This window comes from Coturnix japonica, chromosome 38 (assembly GCF_054131305.1).
Source record: "Coturnix japonica strain WE chromosome 38, WE-NBRP24, whole genome shotgun sequence".
NCBI classification, from domain to species: Eukaryota; Metazoa; Chordata; class Aves; order Galliformes; family Phasianidae; genus Coturnix; species Coturnix japonica.
Window position 1 is genome coordinate 5341780 of NC_140700.1, and position 16831 is coordinate 5358610.

General features: G+C 53.4%; 1 protein-coding gene across 3 annotated transcripts in view; it reads right to left on the reverse strand.

Moving 5' to 3' along the window:
- ITPR3 (inositol 1,4,5-trisphosphate receptor type 3) overlaps positions 1–16831 on the reverse strand; it is a 33283-nt gene that overhangs the window by 893 nt on the left and 15559 nt on the right. For 2 of the 3 annotated variants that reach the window (XM_015885334.3, XM_085526873.1), the window contains 38 exons: positions 16558–16702; positions 16246–16393; positions 15768–15964; positions 15530–15659; positions 15241–15298; positions 14866–15031; positions 14569–14733; positions 14339–14407; positions 13799–13924; positions 13542–13664; positions 13204–13404; positions 12727–12978; positions 12508–12633; positions 12125–12250; positions 11888–12008; positions 11027–11211; positions 10770–10918; positions 10496–10604; positions 10263–10353; positions 9879–10048; positions 9036–9210; positions 8770–8954; positions 8262–8462; positions 8075–8185; positions 7903–7998; positions 7601–7702; positions 7304–7390; positions 6783–6893; positions 6195–6387; positions 5257–5382; positions 4602–4774; positions 4317–4481; positions 3647–3839; positions 2679–2774; positions 2170–2294; positions 1792–1957; positions 908–1068; positions 313–474 (listed from right to left, as the gene is read on the reverse strand). In XM_015885334.3, the coding sequence (XP_015740820.2) occupies positions 313–474; positions 908–1068; positions 1792–1957; positions 2170–2294; positions 2679–2774; positions 3647–3839; positions 4317–4481; positions 4602–4774; positions 5257–5382; positions 6195–6387; positions 6783–6893; positions 7304–7390; positions 7601–7702; positions 7903–7998; positions 8075–8185; positions 8262–8462; positions 8770–8954; positions 9036–9210; positions 9879–10048; positions 10263–10353; positions 10496–10604; positions 10770–10918; positions 11027–11211; positions 11888–12008; positions 12125–12250; positions 12508–12633; positions 12727–12978; positions 13204–13404; positions 13542–13664; positions 13799–13924; positions 14339–14407; positions 14569–14733; positions 14866–15031; positions 15241–15298; positions 15530–15659; positions 15768–15964; positions 16246–16393; positions 16558–16702 (5485 nt within the window). Of the gene's footprint in view, positions 1–312; positions 475–907; positions 1069–1791; positions 1958–2169; positions 2295–2678; positions 2775–3646; positions 3840–4316; positions 4482–4601; positions 4775–5256; positions 5383–6194; positions 6388–6782; positions 6894–7303; positions 7391–7600; positions 7703–7902; positions 7999–8074; positions 8186–8261; positions 8463–8769; positions 9211–9878; positions 10049–10262; positions 10354–10495; positions 10605–10769; positions 10919–11026; positions 11212–11887; positions 12009–12124; positions 12251–12507; positions 12634–12726; positions 12979–13203; positions 13405–13541; positions 13665–13798; positions 13925–14338; positions 14408–14568; positions 14734–14865; positions 15032–15240; positions 15299–15529; positions 15660–15767; positions 15965–16245; positions 16394–16557; positions 16703–16831 lie in introns of all 3 variants that reach the window. The other variant, XM_015885333.3, reaches the window with a different exon arrangement.

The window sequence follows — 16831 nt, forward strand, 5'->3', positions numbered from 1 at the left end:
CAAACAAGGACACAAGTGAGGTAGGAAAGCAGGCTGTTACTCTGATCATTAGCGTGCTTCTCAGGTGTGTGACTGACTGGGCTGCTCTAAGCATCTGCCAGAACACCCCATGAGTTGGACCCTAGCTGATGAGGAGGTATCAAAAAACTCATGGCCTGAGTGTTCTTAAAGCTAAAAGAGCCCTTTGAATTGTATCCATAGTTAAATAGGGATGGGCTGGTTCTGCCTCCTGCTCTTGGAACAGGTGTCTATTTTGGTAAGGACAGAGGGTATTTTAATACAAGCTTTCCTGTTTCTTATAAGGTTTAGTACCTGTTCCTTCAGCTCATTCAGCTGGGAGGTGAGATGGGACACGAGCTTCATTGTTGAGTTGAGTTTGTCTTGAAGATTTCGGATCTCGTTCTGTTCCCCTTCCCCTTCATTGCTGACCAGTGACATGGCTCGCATCCGGGGAAACCAGTCCAGGTTCTTGTTCTGGGAAGGTGACCATGGAGAACAGAGGGGGTGAGAAGGAAACAGAAGATGCAGCAGGATTTCCATGGAGGTTTGGCTACGCTTGGGGTCTAAAGAAATTCTCAAAGGCTTGTCTGCATCCCTGCACATTTCCCCCCACCTACTCATTTAGCCTCTTTACCCCCAGTCTGGGTCCAGGTTCAGAAGGGTTTTTCTCCTTGCCTTCCCTTTTTGCCTTGAACTCACCTTGCAGTCACAGCCTGTACTGCTCGCTACACCCCGATGGCAAAGCAGAATTAACCAGCTAGGAATGAACCTCAGATCAATGACTTCCTTATCTATTTTCCAAAAGTTCCTTCTCAAAACCTGTTGGTTTTTTTTGGCAATCCCACCATTCTCCAACATTTCTCTGGGGCAGGCAGGGTGCAATAAGCTGCTCGGAAAGGACACGTACCTTTATCATCTGAGCCACGTAGCTTTCAGGACCTGTGTAGTCCGTCTTGTTCTTCACTCGCACCAGCACTATGAAGTACAAGTAGTTCCACATGTTGTGCTCATACTTAATATGCTCCTCAAACGACACCGTCTTGTTGTCAAACTTGTCCCGTTCGAGTCCTGGGAAAGGCAGTCAAGTGTGGAGAAGGTGGAGAGAAAAGGAGGGGAGGCCAAGGTAAGAAGTGAGCAAGGAAACACATGAGAAAGGAAGTGCGGATAATTGCCTCCTGTCCCAGGTGTGACTTTCAAGAAGTGCTTTTAATAATTAGTTGGCATTTAGCACACAACAAGCATCCAAAGCAGAGAGAAAATAACCCAGTTGTGTATTCATGAGGCTTCTATTTAAAGTCCTACTAGCTGTGCTTCCTGCCTATATAATCTAAAAGAACAAAATGCACCCAATGGATCTTACAAGAAAGAAAAAAACCAACAGCTATATTTATGGTTGGGTTGGTTTTTTGGATGCCTTCCTATGACCAAAAGCATTCTGGAACATTTTCCTCTATTTATTTCCTTAGCAATATGCTTTTGTTTTCCAGTTGATAAATGCTGGTCCCAGGAGTGATGCACGGCGATGAGAACACCACAGTGCAGCATTCCTTTATCATCTCATTAACAGAAGGACAGTAGGAATAGGGATAATTTCCCCACCCGCTTTGTGTCCTTGTTTCAGCCTCCTCACACTGCAGCGACCCACAGATGAACGGATTTAAGTTGTGTTGTGAACCAAATGAAACCTAAAAACCAGCTGAAGCTTCACTCCTTCCCTTGTGTCTGACCTTAAAGGGAGGAACAGCGTGGGGGCAGTTCCTGTACACGCAGAGCCAAGGACCTTGCACTCACCACATATGAAACAAGTGGTCTTCAGTATTTCTTCTTTCTTTTGCTTCTCGCTCCTCAGGTCAGCAAAGGTGTCAATGATGACCCCAAAGATGAGGTTCAGGACGATGATAATGACAATGAAGAAGAAGAGGAGGTCGTAGACAACCCGAGCAGGAAACAAGGACTCCTGTGATGGACAAAAGGGAAAATACGTGTCTTGCAAACCTCCATCTGTGCTGCCTGGCTGCAAGGACCACAGGCTGAGGGAACAAGGTGAGGAGCAGTGAGGGGGGTGTGATGGGGAAAGCACTGAAGGATGGCAGAGGGGGAAAGAGCTGGGAGTGATATCCAGGCAGGAAGGGCAGCTCTGCGATGGCAGAAGGAAGGGACCCCACTCACGTCCTTCGATGGCTTGCGCAGGATGTCCCCCACACCCCCTCCGTTCCTCAGGCCGTGGTTCAGGACAGTGACAATGCACATGAGCAGTGTGTCACAGGCTCGTTCCCACTGGTCAGCGTCTGCTTCTACAACACCAGAGGGAAGAATAAAAACACAAAGCCAGAGCACAGACAGGGCACAAGAAGCAAAGAATCCAGAGCTCCAGGGATGAGCTGCAGCGATGCAGTGTGATCCCAAGCATCCCAGCATCTCCTCCATCTTCCTCCTTGCAATGGGGGTGTTTGAGCACCCCCAAAGCACCCGCTTTATGACCAAATTAAATCAGTATTTCAACATCTTTTTGAGAGGGAGTGCAGGATTTTCAGGCCCTTCACTCAATAAATGCAAAAAAATGGGCTATTTTCCCCATCTTTCAGTCCTTTGTAGGATTTTTCTGAGCTGGCTGGCAAACAAGGCTGTAAGGTTACCCTGCTGCTAACTGCACTGACCTTTCTGATGAGCTCACTTACCTTGCAAGGCAGTGGGCACAGAGGAGCAGCTAATTTTGTCACCACTGCAGGACTCCATGAAGGTCTCCATGTTCCTTTGCATCCCCAAGGGGTCATCTGCAAGTAAAAGAGCCCATAGCCTTGTCAGAGCCTCAGCTCTTTGCTCCTGTCACAAATGTTCTTCACCTGCATCTCACTGCAGCTTTCAAATAACTTGAAAAAAAAACCTTGATCCACGTTCTCTTGGCCTTTTCTGGGTTTTGAATCATAGAATGGCTCAGATTGGAAGGGACCTTAAAGATTATCTAGTTCCAATTCCCCTGCCATGGGCTGGGTAATCATCCCACTGACATCCCAGCTTTGTTCAGAGATAGCTGCCAGTTTTCCAGGCTGAGATGCAGAAAAACCACATTCTCATCCTTTGAAGTTAGGAGAGCTTTGGATGCAACCACCAACCAGCTGCTTTTGGAAGGGTATTCACTCTTTAAAGCATCCTGATTTTTAGACTCTAATCTCCAACCTACTGTATATTTATGACCTGCACTTGACTCAAATAATCTGGGCATATTTCTTCCATGCTACCTTATCTCTGTGAATGTAAAATCATACCGAGAAGGCTTCAGATGCGAAGAAGAGGAGAATAAGCCTAACCCAAAACCCTGTGTTATGATTGACACACAAGCTGCTTGTTTTTTTAACAGCCAGAGCAACGTCAGCATCATCCATCTTCTGCTCGAGTTCCAGTAAGACTTCTGCAGTGCTACAGCATTCATTCCTATCTGCCCACCTCCTTCTCTGCAGTCCCCCCAACCCCCAGGCCTTGTTTTCTGCAGCGTGAGGTCTCTATATCAATGCAGGCAGATTCTTCTCTGCCAGCCCCAAAACCAGCTTTCCAAAGAGTGTGGGACCACACATCAATGACTGCACACAGTGATGCAGCCTCAGAGAAGGACCCGTGCTCTGCCACAGCAGTCCATGGCTTGGCTCACCTTGGGCTTTGCTGTCCGGCAGCCTGTCCACCTCCAGGATGAAGTCATCCTTCAGGAACAAGAAGCCCACGATGGAGAAGAGGTAGACAAGGATGAGAGCCAGGAGGGCAGTCAGCAGGATGGAGCGCCCGTTGCGCGTCACGCTCTTGATGACATTAAACAAGGTCTCCTCACGGTAGATCAAGTCAAACAGCTGAAAGGATCCAGGAGCAAAGAAATGCTGCAGGGTGCTTTTCTGTGACAATGCCTGGCCTACCTGTGCCCCTTTTATCCCGAGATCTGGGATCACTCACTAGACACCGAGTAACTTTCACATAAAGCACTCGAGTTTTTTGTCTTACTGCAGAAGAATGAAGCAAACTTCAGCACAGCAGGACAGCCAAGAATAGGACGCATACCCCCTGCTTCTGCCCGCACCAGCTCACGTTGTCTCCCAGCTGACCCAGATAAAGCACGCAGCAGAGATTAGAAAGAGAGTGATAGCAAAAGGCTGGGAGAGAGACAGTAATAGATGCTGTCGGGAGGCAGAAAGATCAGCCTACGCAAATACTGGAGCACGGGGCACTGTTCTCACTGCTGGTATCGATCAGCACCTGGAAGGTGCCATAGGAAACTTTTAGCTCCTAACAGCACAGCCTGGCTACATCTGTGCCCCAAACATCTACTGTACCAGGATGCTGTAGAAGAGTTCGTGCACAAAGAGCCCCAGGACGCTGGTCAGGATGTAGCCAACATGGTAAAGAAACTCCACATCCATGATCATGGCCTTGTAGCCTCGGATGAAGGTCCCACGGTTACCCACAAAGCTCACCACGAACACAATCTTGTTGGTCAGCTGGAGAGCAAGCAGAAATGGGAAGGAGGGAGTGAGGTTTGCTGTGCTTTGTGAGTGCAGAACAGCCTCCTGTGGCATGGGACGCTATGCTGTCTTTCCAGCAGCGCTCCGAGAGCTTACATTGAGAGCTCCCAGGATGTTCAGTGTGAGTCCAATCCCCAGGTAATAAATGGATCGCAGGATCAGGGCCACCAGCAGCGGTCTGACACCGTACCGCTTGGTGAACAGGGCCATGATGGAGAAGCAGATCAGAATCCAGAAGAGCAGTGAGATCAATGGGGAATCCAGCACTCCTGGAAAGAGATGACCCACAGCAATTAAATGGCATGAGGTTAAATGCACGTTGCCAATCAGACACTGTGTTACTGCCCAAAGCATCCAGAATCCCAATATGCTGATTATCTGAGGGAAGGAAGACAGAAATGGTGTTTGACTGCAGAGATGGTCCTTACTGATACGCTTTTCTAACATCTTTTATCTGAGATCTCCAACCACTGTAGATCATTAAGGCTCCCAGACAGCTGGTACGTATTCTGTCCTTACTTCCCCTATTTTCCAAACAGGGAAAGTACAGCCCAGCCTGTTCCCTAAGAAGGAAGTCGTGGGAGGGCTGGCAACTGAAACCTCGATTCAGTCCCTTGCCAGGACCAGCAGAAAAGGCTTTAGGAGTCAAGAGGAGACAAAGGCTGAACACAAGCAAGGGGACAATGCTCCCTGCACACCAGGATCCCCTTTATCCTCCACTAGGAGGAGCAGAAGCTGCTGGGGCACTTACCCATGGAAGTGGCTTCAACATAAGGGTAGAAGAAAGCAATGATTATGTTGATGAAGACGGCCAGGTTGAAGGAAATGCTTCCCCAGAGAGTCATTCTGCGGGAGAACCAGTACATCAGCGGCATGCCTGCGGGGAGAGGAGGCAGACACACATCTCAGCCAACCTCGTGCCAGCAGGGAAGGCTGTGACCTCTTGGACACCCACACTGAGCCCAGCACAGCCAGTGGGACCCTCATTCTGTAACAGGAACCCAAGTTCAAAATGTCTCTGCTCACACTCTGTGGTTTCTGGGCCCTTTGACCTCCCCTGGCACCTTGGAATCAGATTGGCTTCACTCCTCCCTGTTCTCCCACCTCTTACATCCTCACACCCTTCCAAACAACAGTGCCTTTGTGTTTGCAGCCTGATTCTCTGTCCCAGGGGAGACACAGGCAGCAATTTCCCATCCGTACTGGAAACCTGTTTCCTGCTGAATTCCTAAGATAGTTTTGACTGGATCTGAAAGCGTTTTCAGTGCTGCCGTGCTACCTCTGGGCCACAGCACAGTATTTATAGTGTGCCTCCTAACTGTTGACTGAGCTCCTGTTATTTTAAGCCAGGAAGTCTGTCCTGGTGCAGCCCTGAAAGCACCTGAGATCTGCATAGTGCAGAGATAGCAGCTTTATCAACAACACGGAGCTGCTGGATGCTGGCTTGGGAGAAGCCAACTGAAACAAAGAGAGGGCTCTCTAGGGGAGCACAGCTGCAGGTGTGGAATGTGTTGGAAGATGCTCCCAGGTTATGAGGAATTGCACTAACAGGAGTGGAGGAAATACAACCTCCCAGGGGCAATAAGGAGATCTCCAGGCTGCCATTGGGGGTCACAGCCCCCACAGAGCATGGCTGCCCCCCGGCTCACAGCTGCTCTGCTGCAAAGGGAAGGTCTGGCTCGCTCTTACTGCGCAGTTTCTTCTGCCACTCCATCTCATTGTGGAGGAAGGACGACTGGTCGAAGAAATCACTGACTTTGCTGCCCTGCTCGTCCTGCTCCGTCGTGGTGAACAGTCGGTACTTGGTCTCCTTGGTGAGGAACTCGCAGATTCCAGGCACTGGGAAGATGATCTGCTCCATGCTGCGGTCCAGGCGCACGATCTGCAGGAATAAAATGCCTTACATCCCACCCATAGCATGCTGGGCTGCCTGCTTTTCAACACCCAGCCATACCTCCCCAAATCCAAATATCACCACCACTCATTTAACGCTACAACTTGACCCTGCAAACACATCCTTGCATGGCTATGCTGGGAGGAACAAGCAAGGACAGGGCTGTTCCACTGCCTGCTCTGGGGAGAAGAAGGAAGGGCCCTAGGGGTCCACGCACACCCCCAACTCCCCATGGGCTCTGCTAATGTCTCCAGCTCTTTGCAGCTGCCTCCTATGGGCACCGAGCTGGGAAGGCTCCTGGTGCAGAATAACGGGGCACGAGGCAGGCAGAGCACACGTGGGATCCATCAGCTGTCTGTACTAGCAGCCCAAACAGGTCTTGCCTCAATCTGGGACGTGTGCTTCTCATAGTACGCCAGCGGGTCCTCCTCCTCCTCCTGGACGGGGGCCGTCGACTTCAGCATCTGCGTCAGCTGCTTGTTATTGAGGCTGAGCTGGGAGAGGAGAGAGGGTGAGAGCGGGGACAGCCGGGGGGGTTCAAGTCTAACTGCACTGACAACATCGTTCCTCAAATTGTAGCGAACCTGATGAGGTTTCAAGGGAAAGCAAATGAATTAAAGCTTCCCAAAGGGGTACAAGTGCTCCCTAAGGTGACAGACATTCGATTCCCTGCAATAATTACATCCAAAAGCTGCTAATCCACAAATTACAAATCAATGCCCCTAAACCCCGGGGAAATCATATTACTGCTGAATCTCATTCAGGAGCTGAGGTACAGCAGGAAGAAATGGCAGCAGAGGACTCAGCCCTTCTGAAGGGAAGGGCAGGAGGAGGGGAGCAGAGGGGAACCAAATCCTGGCTGACAAGCAGCAGGGCAGCCTCCATGCCCGAGGACTTTCCATACCATGGATGAGATGCCCTCCTCCTCTTCCTCCTGGATTCGCTTCACTGGCTTCAGGAGCTGCTGCAGGGACTTGTTGTGTCGGGACAGCTGGAAGGGAACAACAAGAGCTGTGTCAGCATGGGATGGAGCAGCCTCTGCAGCACTGGAGTGGGACGGACAATAAGCCACAATGCTGGGTTTTCATGGAAGGCAAAAAGCACATCTCCCAGCATGGGAGAAAATGGAGATAAATAAGATGTGCAGATGGGTGAGTGGGAGCCCAGCCTGGTGGGTCACAGCAGATTGCAGCATCAGTACCTGCAGTGCCAGTATATAAATGTTGTGGCCAACTTCCCGAGGGGAAACCTCAGCGTTTTCACACTCCTCCTCCTGCAGATAGGCCTTCTTAATCACGTCGACCTGGAAGGCAGCAGAGGGTGGGTGAGCTTGTCCTGGTCTCCTCACCCTGTTTTCCTCCTCAGGAGGGATGCTGGTGCAGCTGCTGGTAGGGCAGCAGCCAATGTGGGTTTGGGCTGAAACTCCACCAGGACCTGGAGGTGTCGGGGTCCAGCAGCAAGTTCATGGGGGTCCTTCACCCTCCCACCCCACTCAGCCCTTACCAGTTCCTGAGGGCGGAGGCTGATGAGGATCCGCTCAGCGTTCTCACTGTCGTGTCTGCTCTCCATGAGGGCCAAGAGGAGCTTGGAGGCGTTGTCCTGGTGGGGAGAAGACCCTGATGAGCTTGAGGAGCTCACACATGTGCCACTGACCCCAGGCCCAGGCTCTGCCCACCTTCAGCTGCAGCACCAGGTCCATCCGGTACTTGCAGAGGGGGCTGATGTCATTGAGAATGAGGGCTGTGATGATGTCAATCCCATTGGACTCGTGGGTCACGATGCAGCTCTAGGGGAGAAATGCAATGTTTTGTGCTATGGTTGCAGCCCCAGGAACAATGCAGACCCACAGCAACACCACAGACCTGGTTCTCGTGGCAGGGCCCTTGGCAATACTCAGTCAGGGTCTCCAGGGTCTGGGTGATGAGGGCCACGTTGTACTCATTGATGTAGAGGCCCAGCAGCCCCAGCCCTCCCGTGGTGCTGCCACACATGATGTCAAGGAACTGCAGCGTCTCACACACCAGGTTGTAGTTGGTCTTGTTGTTTTGGCACCGCAGGAAGTTCTGTTGTGCAAAGCCTGCAGTTATGAGCCTGAAACAAGTCCTGACCCCCCCTCCCAGCACCCAGCTCCAGGGATGGAGAATCCCTATAGTGTGTGCAGACCCCTCAAGAGCAGCACCTGCTCCCATGGACACAGGAGTGCCCTGATTGACTCCTTCCAGGATACCAAGCAAAGGGAGTGGTGGTTATATCCATAGGAAGCTGAGGCACAGAGTGGCCAGTGTAATGCCTGTTTGGACCCAATGGAGGTAGAGCCCATCCAACCCTCATCCCAGCCCCATGGCTTCTGCCCCAGCCCCCAGCACCAACCTGAAGGTCTCGGTTGTGGTTCTCACACAGCAGTTGGAGGAATCGCAGAATAGGCTCCATAATCAGGACTGTCACCCCCATCTCATTGTTCTGCCCCTGCTCCCCGGTGTCATGGCCCTTCCGAAACCCTAAGGCCAGCGGGTATCGGGTGGGGGTGCCAGGCATCATGAAGGTCTCTCCTCGTCCTATGGGCAACCCAACCCCATTAGCATCAGGCTGTCCAACAAGGCAGGCGTTGGTCTGGCTGGGAGAACACAGCCCCATACCTTTGGTGCCAGGGTCAGGCTCATCTCTGTCCTCACGAGGTTTGTTCCCGATGTCGCTCATGTTCACAGACACCGTTGACTTGGTCTCCTGCTGAGCCTTTTTCATCCGGTCATGTAAAACTTTGAAGAACTTCTCAGACTTCTTGTCACTCGTCATCAGGTTGTAAAAGGATTTCTGGGAGGAGGAAGCACAGAGCAGTTGGAGTCTCCACCCCAGCCCGCCCCTATGGTTTGGCAGCCTGAGGCACTCTTAACTTTAAGGTAGCCTAGCAAGCAGGTTTGTTTTCAGCCTCGTCTCTTCTCCCTAAACCCTTTACTTTTCATGCCCCTGACATTGCAATCTTTGGGATTTACAGGCGTACAGCATGCCCTGTGCCTGTTCTCCTTCACCCACAGCAGGGCTAGGAACAGACTGAGCAGCAGCTACAGCAGCTGCAATCTTGGAACCCCACAGATTTCTGCACATGCCATTTGTTGGCTTCCCTGCGATAAAGTATCCCACATAACCTATAAGTTATCAACTGAGCTGCAACTCTGAGTCATTTTTGTGATACCCAGCAGAGGGCATCAGCACGACTCCAGAAACAGTCAGCAACAACCTGCCCCTTTCAGTATCCAGCCCCAAGCTTTAGCCAGTCACTAAGCTGGAAAACTTGGAACAGAGAAATGTCTGTAGTTCCTCCCCCAGATGGTGAGCAAACAAACGCAATCCAAATGCTGGCAAAGTCTGCTGCCCAGAGGCCAACCAGGGACCAAGGACTGCTCTGCACCTGTCCTCCCCATATTGGGACCTTCACAATGCACACGTAAACCACCCCATGGACTTGAGGCCACTGCAGGCACCTGGATCTCGGTGTTGCCCCCGTCCAGCAGCCGAATGGCAAGCAGGATGCTCTCCTGGAAGATCTTCTCGTTCTTGGTGTTCATGATGAGGTCAGCCACCAGCTTAGTGGCTCCTTCTCGGTCCAGCCGGCACTGGACAGCAGCGATAGCAGACCAGTCCTGGTCCTGGCCTGCAGGAGAGGGCACAGATGGATGTGATGCTGCAGTGATGAAGGAGAATGAGCACAAATAACTCACTACCAGCCCAATCCTTCCTCTCTCCCATGGAGGTGGGAGCATTGAGACCATCCACGGGTGTGATCCCACCACGGTTTGGAGCCAGGCATTCAAGGCATGCATGAGCAGCGCAGAAAGACACAGAAGGTGCAGGAGAAGGGCACTCACCTCCCCCAGCAGCATCCACGATTTCCCCTTTGGAGCTGGACTTCTTGTTCTGCAGGTAATTGTTCAGGAGCATTTTCCGCAGCAGGTTGCCCTGCCAAGACAAATAAACATCATGAGGCTCCCAGTGCCAGCAATGGAACAGAACGAGGCTGAGCACCTGTGAGCTGTGGTGGGCAGGGAGCTGCCAGCTGAGCAGTGGGGCTGTGGATGTGCCATAGGGCTGCGGTGCTCACCCTCTCACCATACTTGTTCCTCTTCACCAGCATCTGCTGCAGTGTCCGTAGCACCTTGATGCACAGCTTCTCCTCTGTCTCCATCAGGTCCTTGGTGTGCTGCACCAGCCTGGCCATGCACAGAAGAGTCACCATCACAGAGTCGAGAGGACAAGGAGGTCCCCAGGGGCACCTTCCCACTGCTCCTCCACTCTGTGGGTGCACATCAGGACGCACAACCCACAGGTCCCCAACCCACTCCAAAACCCCCACGGCAACTTCAGAGCATCCTCACTTGGACAAGAAACCTCCGCTCTCACATCGCTGATACGCCTCCGTGCCCTCCATGAAGAGCAGCTCAGGCCGGTGGAGGACATCCACCAGCACAGACAGCTCAGCCTCCACAAGCGGCTTCAAGCGGTCCTCCAGGGCATTAATGATGTCCTACAAACCACAGCGCACACCTTTAGGTCAGTGCATGCCACAGGGACAAAAGGGCAGGACAAGGACTTTGCAATGCCCACACCTTCCTGCTGTCACACAGCCCAATACCTGCAGCTTCTCTATGATGTTCTTGTAGTCCCACTGGTTGGGGGTGGTGGAGACGCGGGGGAAGGTCCGTGTGGCCGTCTTGTAGCTGGACGTGTTCCTCTGCACGGTGCTGGTGGAGCTGCTGTTGAGCAGGGAGCTGACGTGGGCATCCAGGTCCATGGGCAGCGCGATGGAACGGCTCTTGGCTGCGGGACAGGGGGAAGGGTTTGGGGTCAGGCACCCCTTCACCTGCTCTTCATTTGCAGTGAAGATATGAATAAAATACAAGAGAAAAGCCCTCCAGGCTGCTGGGGGCTGTGGTTCATCCACCCATCCCTCCCCAATGCAGCACCCATTGCCTACAGCCCAGGGTGGGAGGAGGCACCGCCTCTGGTTTGCAGCTGGAAAAGCCCAGTGCGGAGAGGCTGCAATTACAAAAGGGAATCCTACGTCTCCGGCCAGTGTCTCCACCCAGCATCTAACCAGCACGCAATGCTTTCCACGTGGTGACTCAGTGCTAACAACCCCTGTCCTGAGTCAGGCAGCTGCAGGCAGGCTGAGGGCAAAGTCCTGGCGAAGGAAAGCTGCCACAAACACCAGCTTGTTTTCTGGGCCCTGCACCAGCAAGGACACACCAGGAATTCCCCAGCCAACCCCAAGCTTCAGCTCTCCTCCAGCCACACCAGACAAACAACACGGAGCTAAAAAGGCACATCCCAGAGCCAGACCTCCCTGCTCCCAGCAGACAGCGTCCCCAGGGCACCCTGCCATGGCTGCAGTAGGGATGATGGCTCTTGCCTGCAGCTGGAGCAGAAGCAGCCGGAGCAGCTGCATCCCTCTGGCAGGCAGGGAGCAGAGCATCCCTCCAGCACAGCTCCTTACCGACCATCGCCAGCGTGCGGATGCAGGCCTCCACTGAGCTCTTGTGCTGCTGCTGCAGCCAGGGGCACTCCAACAGCCGCATGGTGGACTGGAGAAGCTGCACCACGATGGTCTGGTGGGTCTGAAGAAGAGAATGGACAGCTCTGTGTCAGTGCAAGGTGCTCTCAGACTCCTTGTCTCAATGCATAAGCCCTTTGCTTGCTCCATGCATGGCCGGGCTATGCAACACCCCGTTACCTGCAGCGAGGTGCTGTTCTCTGAGAAGGGGGAGCTGAAGAATGCATTGATGGTGTCCAGCACCACTGTCAGCACGTACTTCTCCAGAGTGGGGTCTGGCAAGCGCTTCTCTCGCTTTTTGCACATCTGTGAGGAGATGGGAAGATACTGATGGCATCGGGACCGGGTGAGCAAACACAGCTGGATGCTGCTGGCACACAGCGCTGCTGGGACATGGCTGAGCCAGGGGGCATGGATGGCGACACAGCTTCTGGGTCTATGCCACAGTGCTGCTCCCCAGCCCATAGTGTGGCTGCAGAAGTCCCTGTGGTGCCCACACCCCTTGTTTGCAAAGGAAGCTTTGGTGACATTGCTGTTGTGTCCCTCCTGCCCAACCCACACACCTGGGCCATGTCCAGGGTGAAGTTCTCAAAGAGAGTCCAGATGTGGTTGCTGGTGTAGATCTCTTTCATCTCCACCTCCGTGTCCACATAGCAGTGGTTGACAAAGTTCACATAGGCCATCTTCACCTGCCGGGGAGGTGGGAATGGGGTGCAGGCATCATTAGAGGAATGGAAAACAGAACAAAGCCACTGACACCCTCCTCATAGGGCAGCCCATACCTCTGTGATGCAGTCCTCGTGGGTCACCACCCGCACCACGTCCTCCAAGGGCAGCAGGGATGTACACTTGATCTCAGTGTAGACATTCTTGCCCTCAGCACACGCAGCCAGCAGGTCCACCAACGAGATGTGGTACATCAGGGGGCTGTTCTCCTCCACCCCATCCCTGGCTGCTGTCATCATCTCCAGCAGGGTGGCCAGCGATGCCTTGTCATTGTAGAAAACAACCACATCGTCCCCGGCATTGGTGAGCTGTTGGGAAGAGTCACCAGTCACTGCTTCAGGATGTGAAACCTCACAATGACACCTTCTGCACTGGGGCAATGAGATGCAGCACCCAGGGTGAGATATTTCTTCCAACTCCAGGGAGAAATCGCGTGGTTGGGAAGGCTCTTACCCAATGGAGAAGATAACCACGCTCCTCCTAGGAGCTGCGCCCTGTGCTTACAACCCACGGGCAGGAGAAGTGGTGCTCACCTCGGTCATGATCATGTCCTGACACTTCTTGACGTACTTGCCCTCGGCCTTGATGATGGTGTGCAGGAAGTCCAGGTACTGCACATGGCGGCCGTGGGTGGCCACGCAGTGGATGAAGTGCTGCGGCACCGTCTCGTTGATCTCTGAGCAGAGCTGGTAGTTGTTGAGGAAGATGTGCTGCATTGTCTCAGCCTCCAGGAGCTGTGGGACAAGGGGGAGAGAGTGAGGCTGGGGGCCTGTCCTGGTCCTGCCTCCTCCACGTGTCTTCTCTTGGCTTTCCCATCTCCTGATCTCAACCCCAGGAGTGATATCAAAGTCCTTCAGTCTCCTCTCCTTACCCCAGGGGTCAGGAACAAGTTGAGGTGTTTGTGCAGCAGAGCCTGGTTTTCCTGATTGCCAGCACAAAACTTCTGCAGGAATTGATGGGTGAACTTGAGGATCTCCATCATCTTGGCATCACCCTGAGGAAGGGGACAGAGGGTTGGTGAGAGATGGAGAATAGAAGCAGGTTGCCCAGCTGCAGGATCCAACCACGTAGGACGTCCCCACCCCTTGCCCCATGCACTCTGAGACCAGCTGGCTTCTGTCCCCCCACCTTCTCATAAGGGATCTGCAGCAGATCCAGCATCACTTTGTGGGCGTCCATGTTCTTCAGCAGGCGCTGCTGCTTCTTGCGCACTTGCTCTCCAACCCCACACATTTTATTCAGCCGCTCCAGGATCTGGGGACAGAAGGATAATAACCAAAGGGGAACTGAGCCTGGGAGCCCATCAGGATGGCCACCAGCCCTGAGGACCTGCTTGTGCCCATCATAAGCCCAGATGGTTCCTTCATGCCCAGCTTTGGGTATCGCTCACAGACTGCAGCTTCCCACTGAGAAATCTTTCTTAAAGTGTAAAGCAGAGTGTCTGTACTCATCACCAGCCCCCTCCCCTCTACTGTCACCAGGGTGAGTCTCATTTGCAAACCCAGGGACTTAATGGGCTCTTCATGTGCTGAGCTGGCAGGAATGAGCCCAGGCTTGGACTCATTCCTATTGAACCACTGAGGAGATCTGAAGTTCCCCTCAGTTTCCCTCTCTCCCTCCTCACTGGTGCACCAGCCAGCCCTGGAGATAGCTTGTAGTCTTTCTTACCCCCTTGACTATCTGATAGTTCTCGCTGCTCTTCTCTCCTGGAGCAATGACCTCTTCATCAGCAGTGTGCTGCAAGGGGACAGAAATGGCGTCAGGGTCCCACCACACCTCCCCAAAGCCTGGGGTGTGACAGGACCCTCTCTGCCCTCCTCTTCCCAGCGCTGTGCATGCTCCATTGAGAGGTCTGTCTCCAGCTCCTCTCCCACGCTGGTTCCAGGTATTGGTTTCACCTCTTTCTTCTCTTTCTTGTTCCCATCCACATTGCTGTCTCCTTTGACGCTGCCCTTCTTGTCCACCCACAGCTCTGATTTCTCCACCATGGTGCGCAGTTTGTCCAGCTCTGATTTGATCACTTTGTAGTTCTCCACGTCCTGGGCTGAGATCAGGAGCTGAACCTGCAGTGACATTCACAGGGACTTCCCTGTGCAGCTGGTCTGGGGCATGAACCCCAAACCATCAACTCCCCTCCTTGCCCAAATCTCCTCCCAAACCAAAGGGACCATCAGATGCAGCCTCTCCAGGGTTACCTGCTTGAAGGTGTGCAAGACTTCCTGCCTCTGGCTGAAATGCTTGAAGAGGAGCTGCAAGGAGCCGGAGATGAGTGGTGGGTAGTCGTGCATCGTCAGGTGGATCAACACCCGCAGGAACATCCTCCCTCCCTCGTCATCCACCTCCAGCATGCTGCTTGTCTTCCTGAAACCAAAACAAAAGTGCTTGTGTTAGCAGCCATGTGGGAGCTGGTGTGCACTCTGTCACCTCTCAGGGCAGATGGGACAGCTGCATGAGCCTTCAGAGCTTCATCTTCATCATCACCTGCAGCTCTCAGCCCCAGCAGCAAGTATGGGGAGAAGAGGGAAGAGCCCTGCAGTCAGATTAACTGTACACCAGGGGCAGGGACTCACCCCACACCAAACATGGCCTCCGCATGCTCGCCAATGCGGTCCAAGTTCATTGCTGCAGCTGAAGGGAGAGGAAAGGGAGATAAACAGGGAGACCAACACAATCCTGTGTACTGGCAGAAACCCTGCAGGAACCAGCCCAGCTCCCTGCAGCCCACAGTCCAAGCACCCATGAGACCCCTCATCCACCCTGCACAAATCCAATCCCCCAACTCCCTGCCAGTGGATGGAGAGCTGCTGGAGCTTCCCCCTCCATATCCCTGGGTGTGCCAGGAGCAAAGGGAAGAGTTACTTGTGGAGTCAAAGGCTGGAGCAGTCCCGTCAGCCGCACTGTCCTGCATGGGGTAGACTTCCACAAACTCTTTCTTGAAGACAGAAAGCAGGTAGGAAATCCTGTAGTCCAGCCGCACATTCAGGATGAACTGGGGAGAAAGCAAAAGTGAGTCCTCTCATCACATCATCTGCTTCTTTGCATCAGAAAACCACATCTCCTTGACTCCCTCCCAACCTCACGGTGCCTCTCCTCCCACCTGCAAGATCTCCAGGATCTTCAGCTTGGTCTCCATCACCACAATGTTCTCATTTTCAACACTCCTCCCTCTGTCCACAGGCTCTGGGGCAGAGCCAGCACTGAGGCTTGGAGGGCTGAAGATAGACTGTTTCCTGCTCAGCACCATCGTGGACATCATCTGTCCAACGCCCTGGATTGACCTCCTCACATTCTTCCCTGCAGGGTTAAGGCAGAAGGGAAGGGAGGCAGGAGAGGACCGACAGAAAGACCCACTTAGACTCGAAAACACTATGGGTGTTAACCAGAGAATGAGCAGGAAGGATTTCTCTGCCATGGCTAAGGGCTTGACAGGACTTGTGAATGGGTGACAAGGACTCAGCTCAGCCCCAGCCCAAGTTTCCATGTGATCAAACGGGTGGCTTGTTTTCCTGCAGCCCAAACTGGATGGCACTGGGCAGAAACCCTGGGGCCATGCCTGGTCTGGAGCAGGGACTCACCCGTCACCTCATCGCTGTAGACTGCCTGCATCATCAGCTGGGGGTTTTGGACGCAGTCGATGATGCCCAGCAGCGTGCGCGTCAGGCGCAGCAGCTCACTGAAGCTGTAGAAGCCAAAGTAGATGAGGTTGTGGGCAAGGCTGACGACCTGGGGAAGGACAAGGCAGCTCCAGACCTTGCTGCACTCAGGTACAAGCAGGATTAACAAACATGGGATGCCACAGAGGCAGCCACAAGGTCTGGATGAGGCTGATGGTCACCACGGCCAAGGCCACATCCCACAACATGCCATGACACCGGCAGCTCTCGCACCTCGAAGGTGAGCTTGTTCTTCTCCTCGTTGGCGAAGGGCACCGCCTCGCTCACCACGTTGTTGAGGTAGTCCTCCACAAATTCCATGGTGCTGGCAAACTTGTTTTTCTTGTCATCTCGCGAGGCGTTGAGGTTGGAGTCGTAGCTGCGTGGGGAGACAGCAGGGTGAGCGCAGGGCAGCGAGCGGTCAGGCAGGTGCCCCCCTCCCGGTCCCTGCTGGAGCCTATCCAGTCCCTACAGAGGATGGCACCTGCCATCCCATATCCCTCAAAGC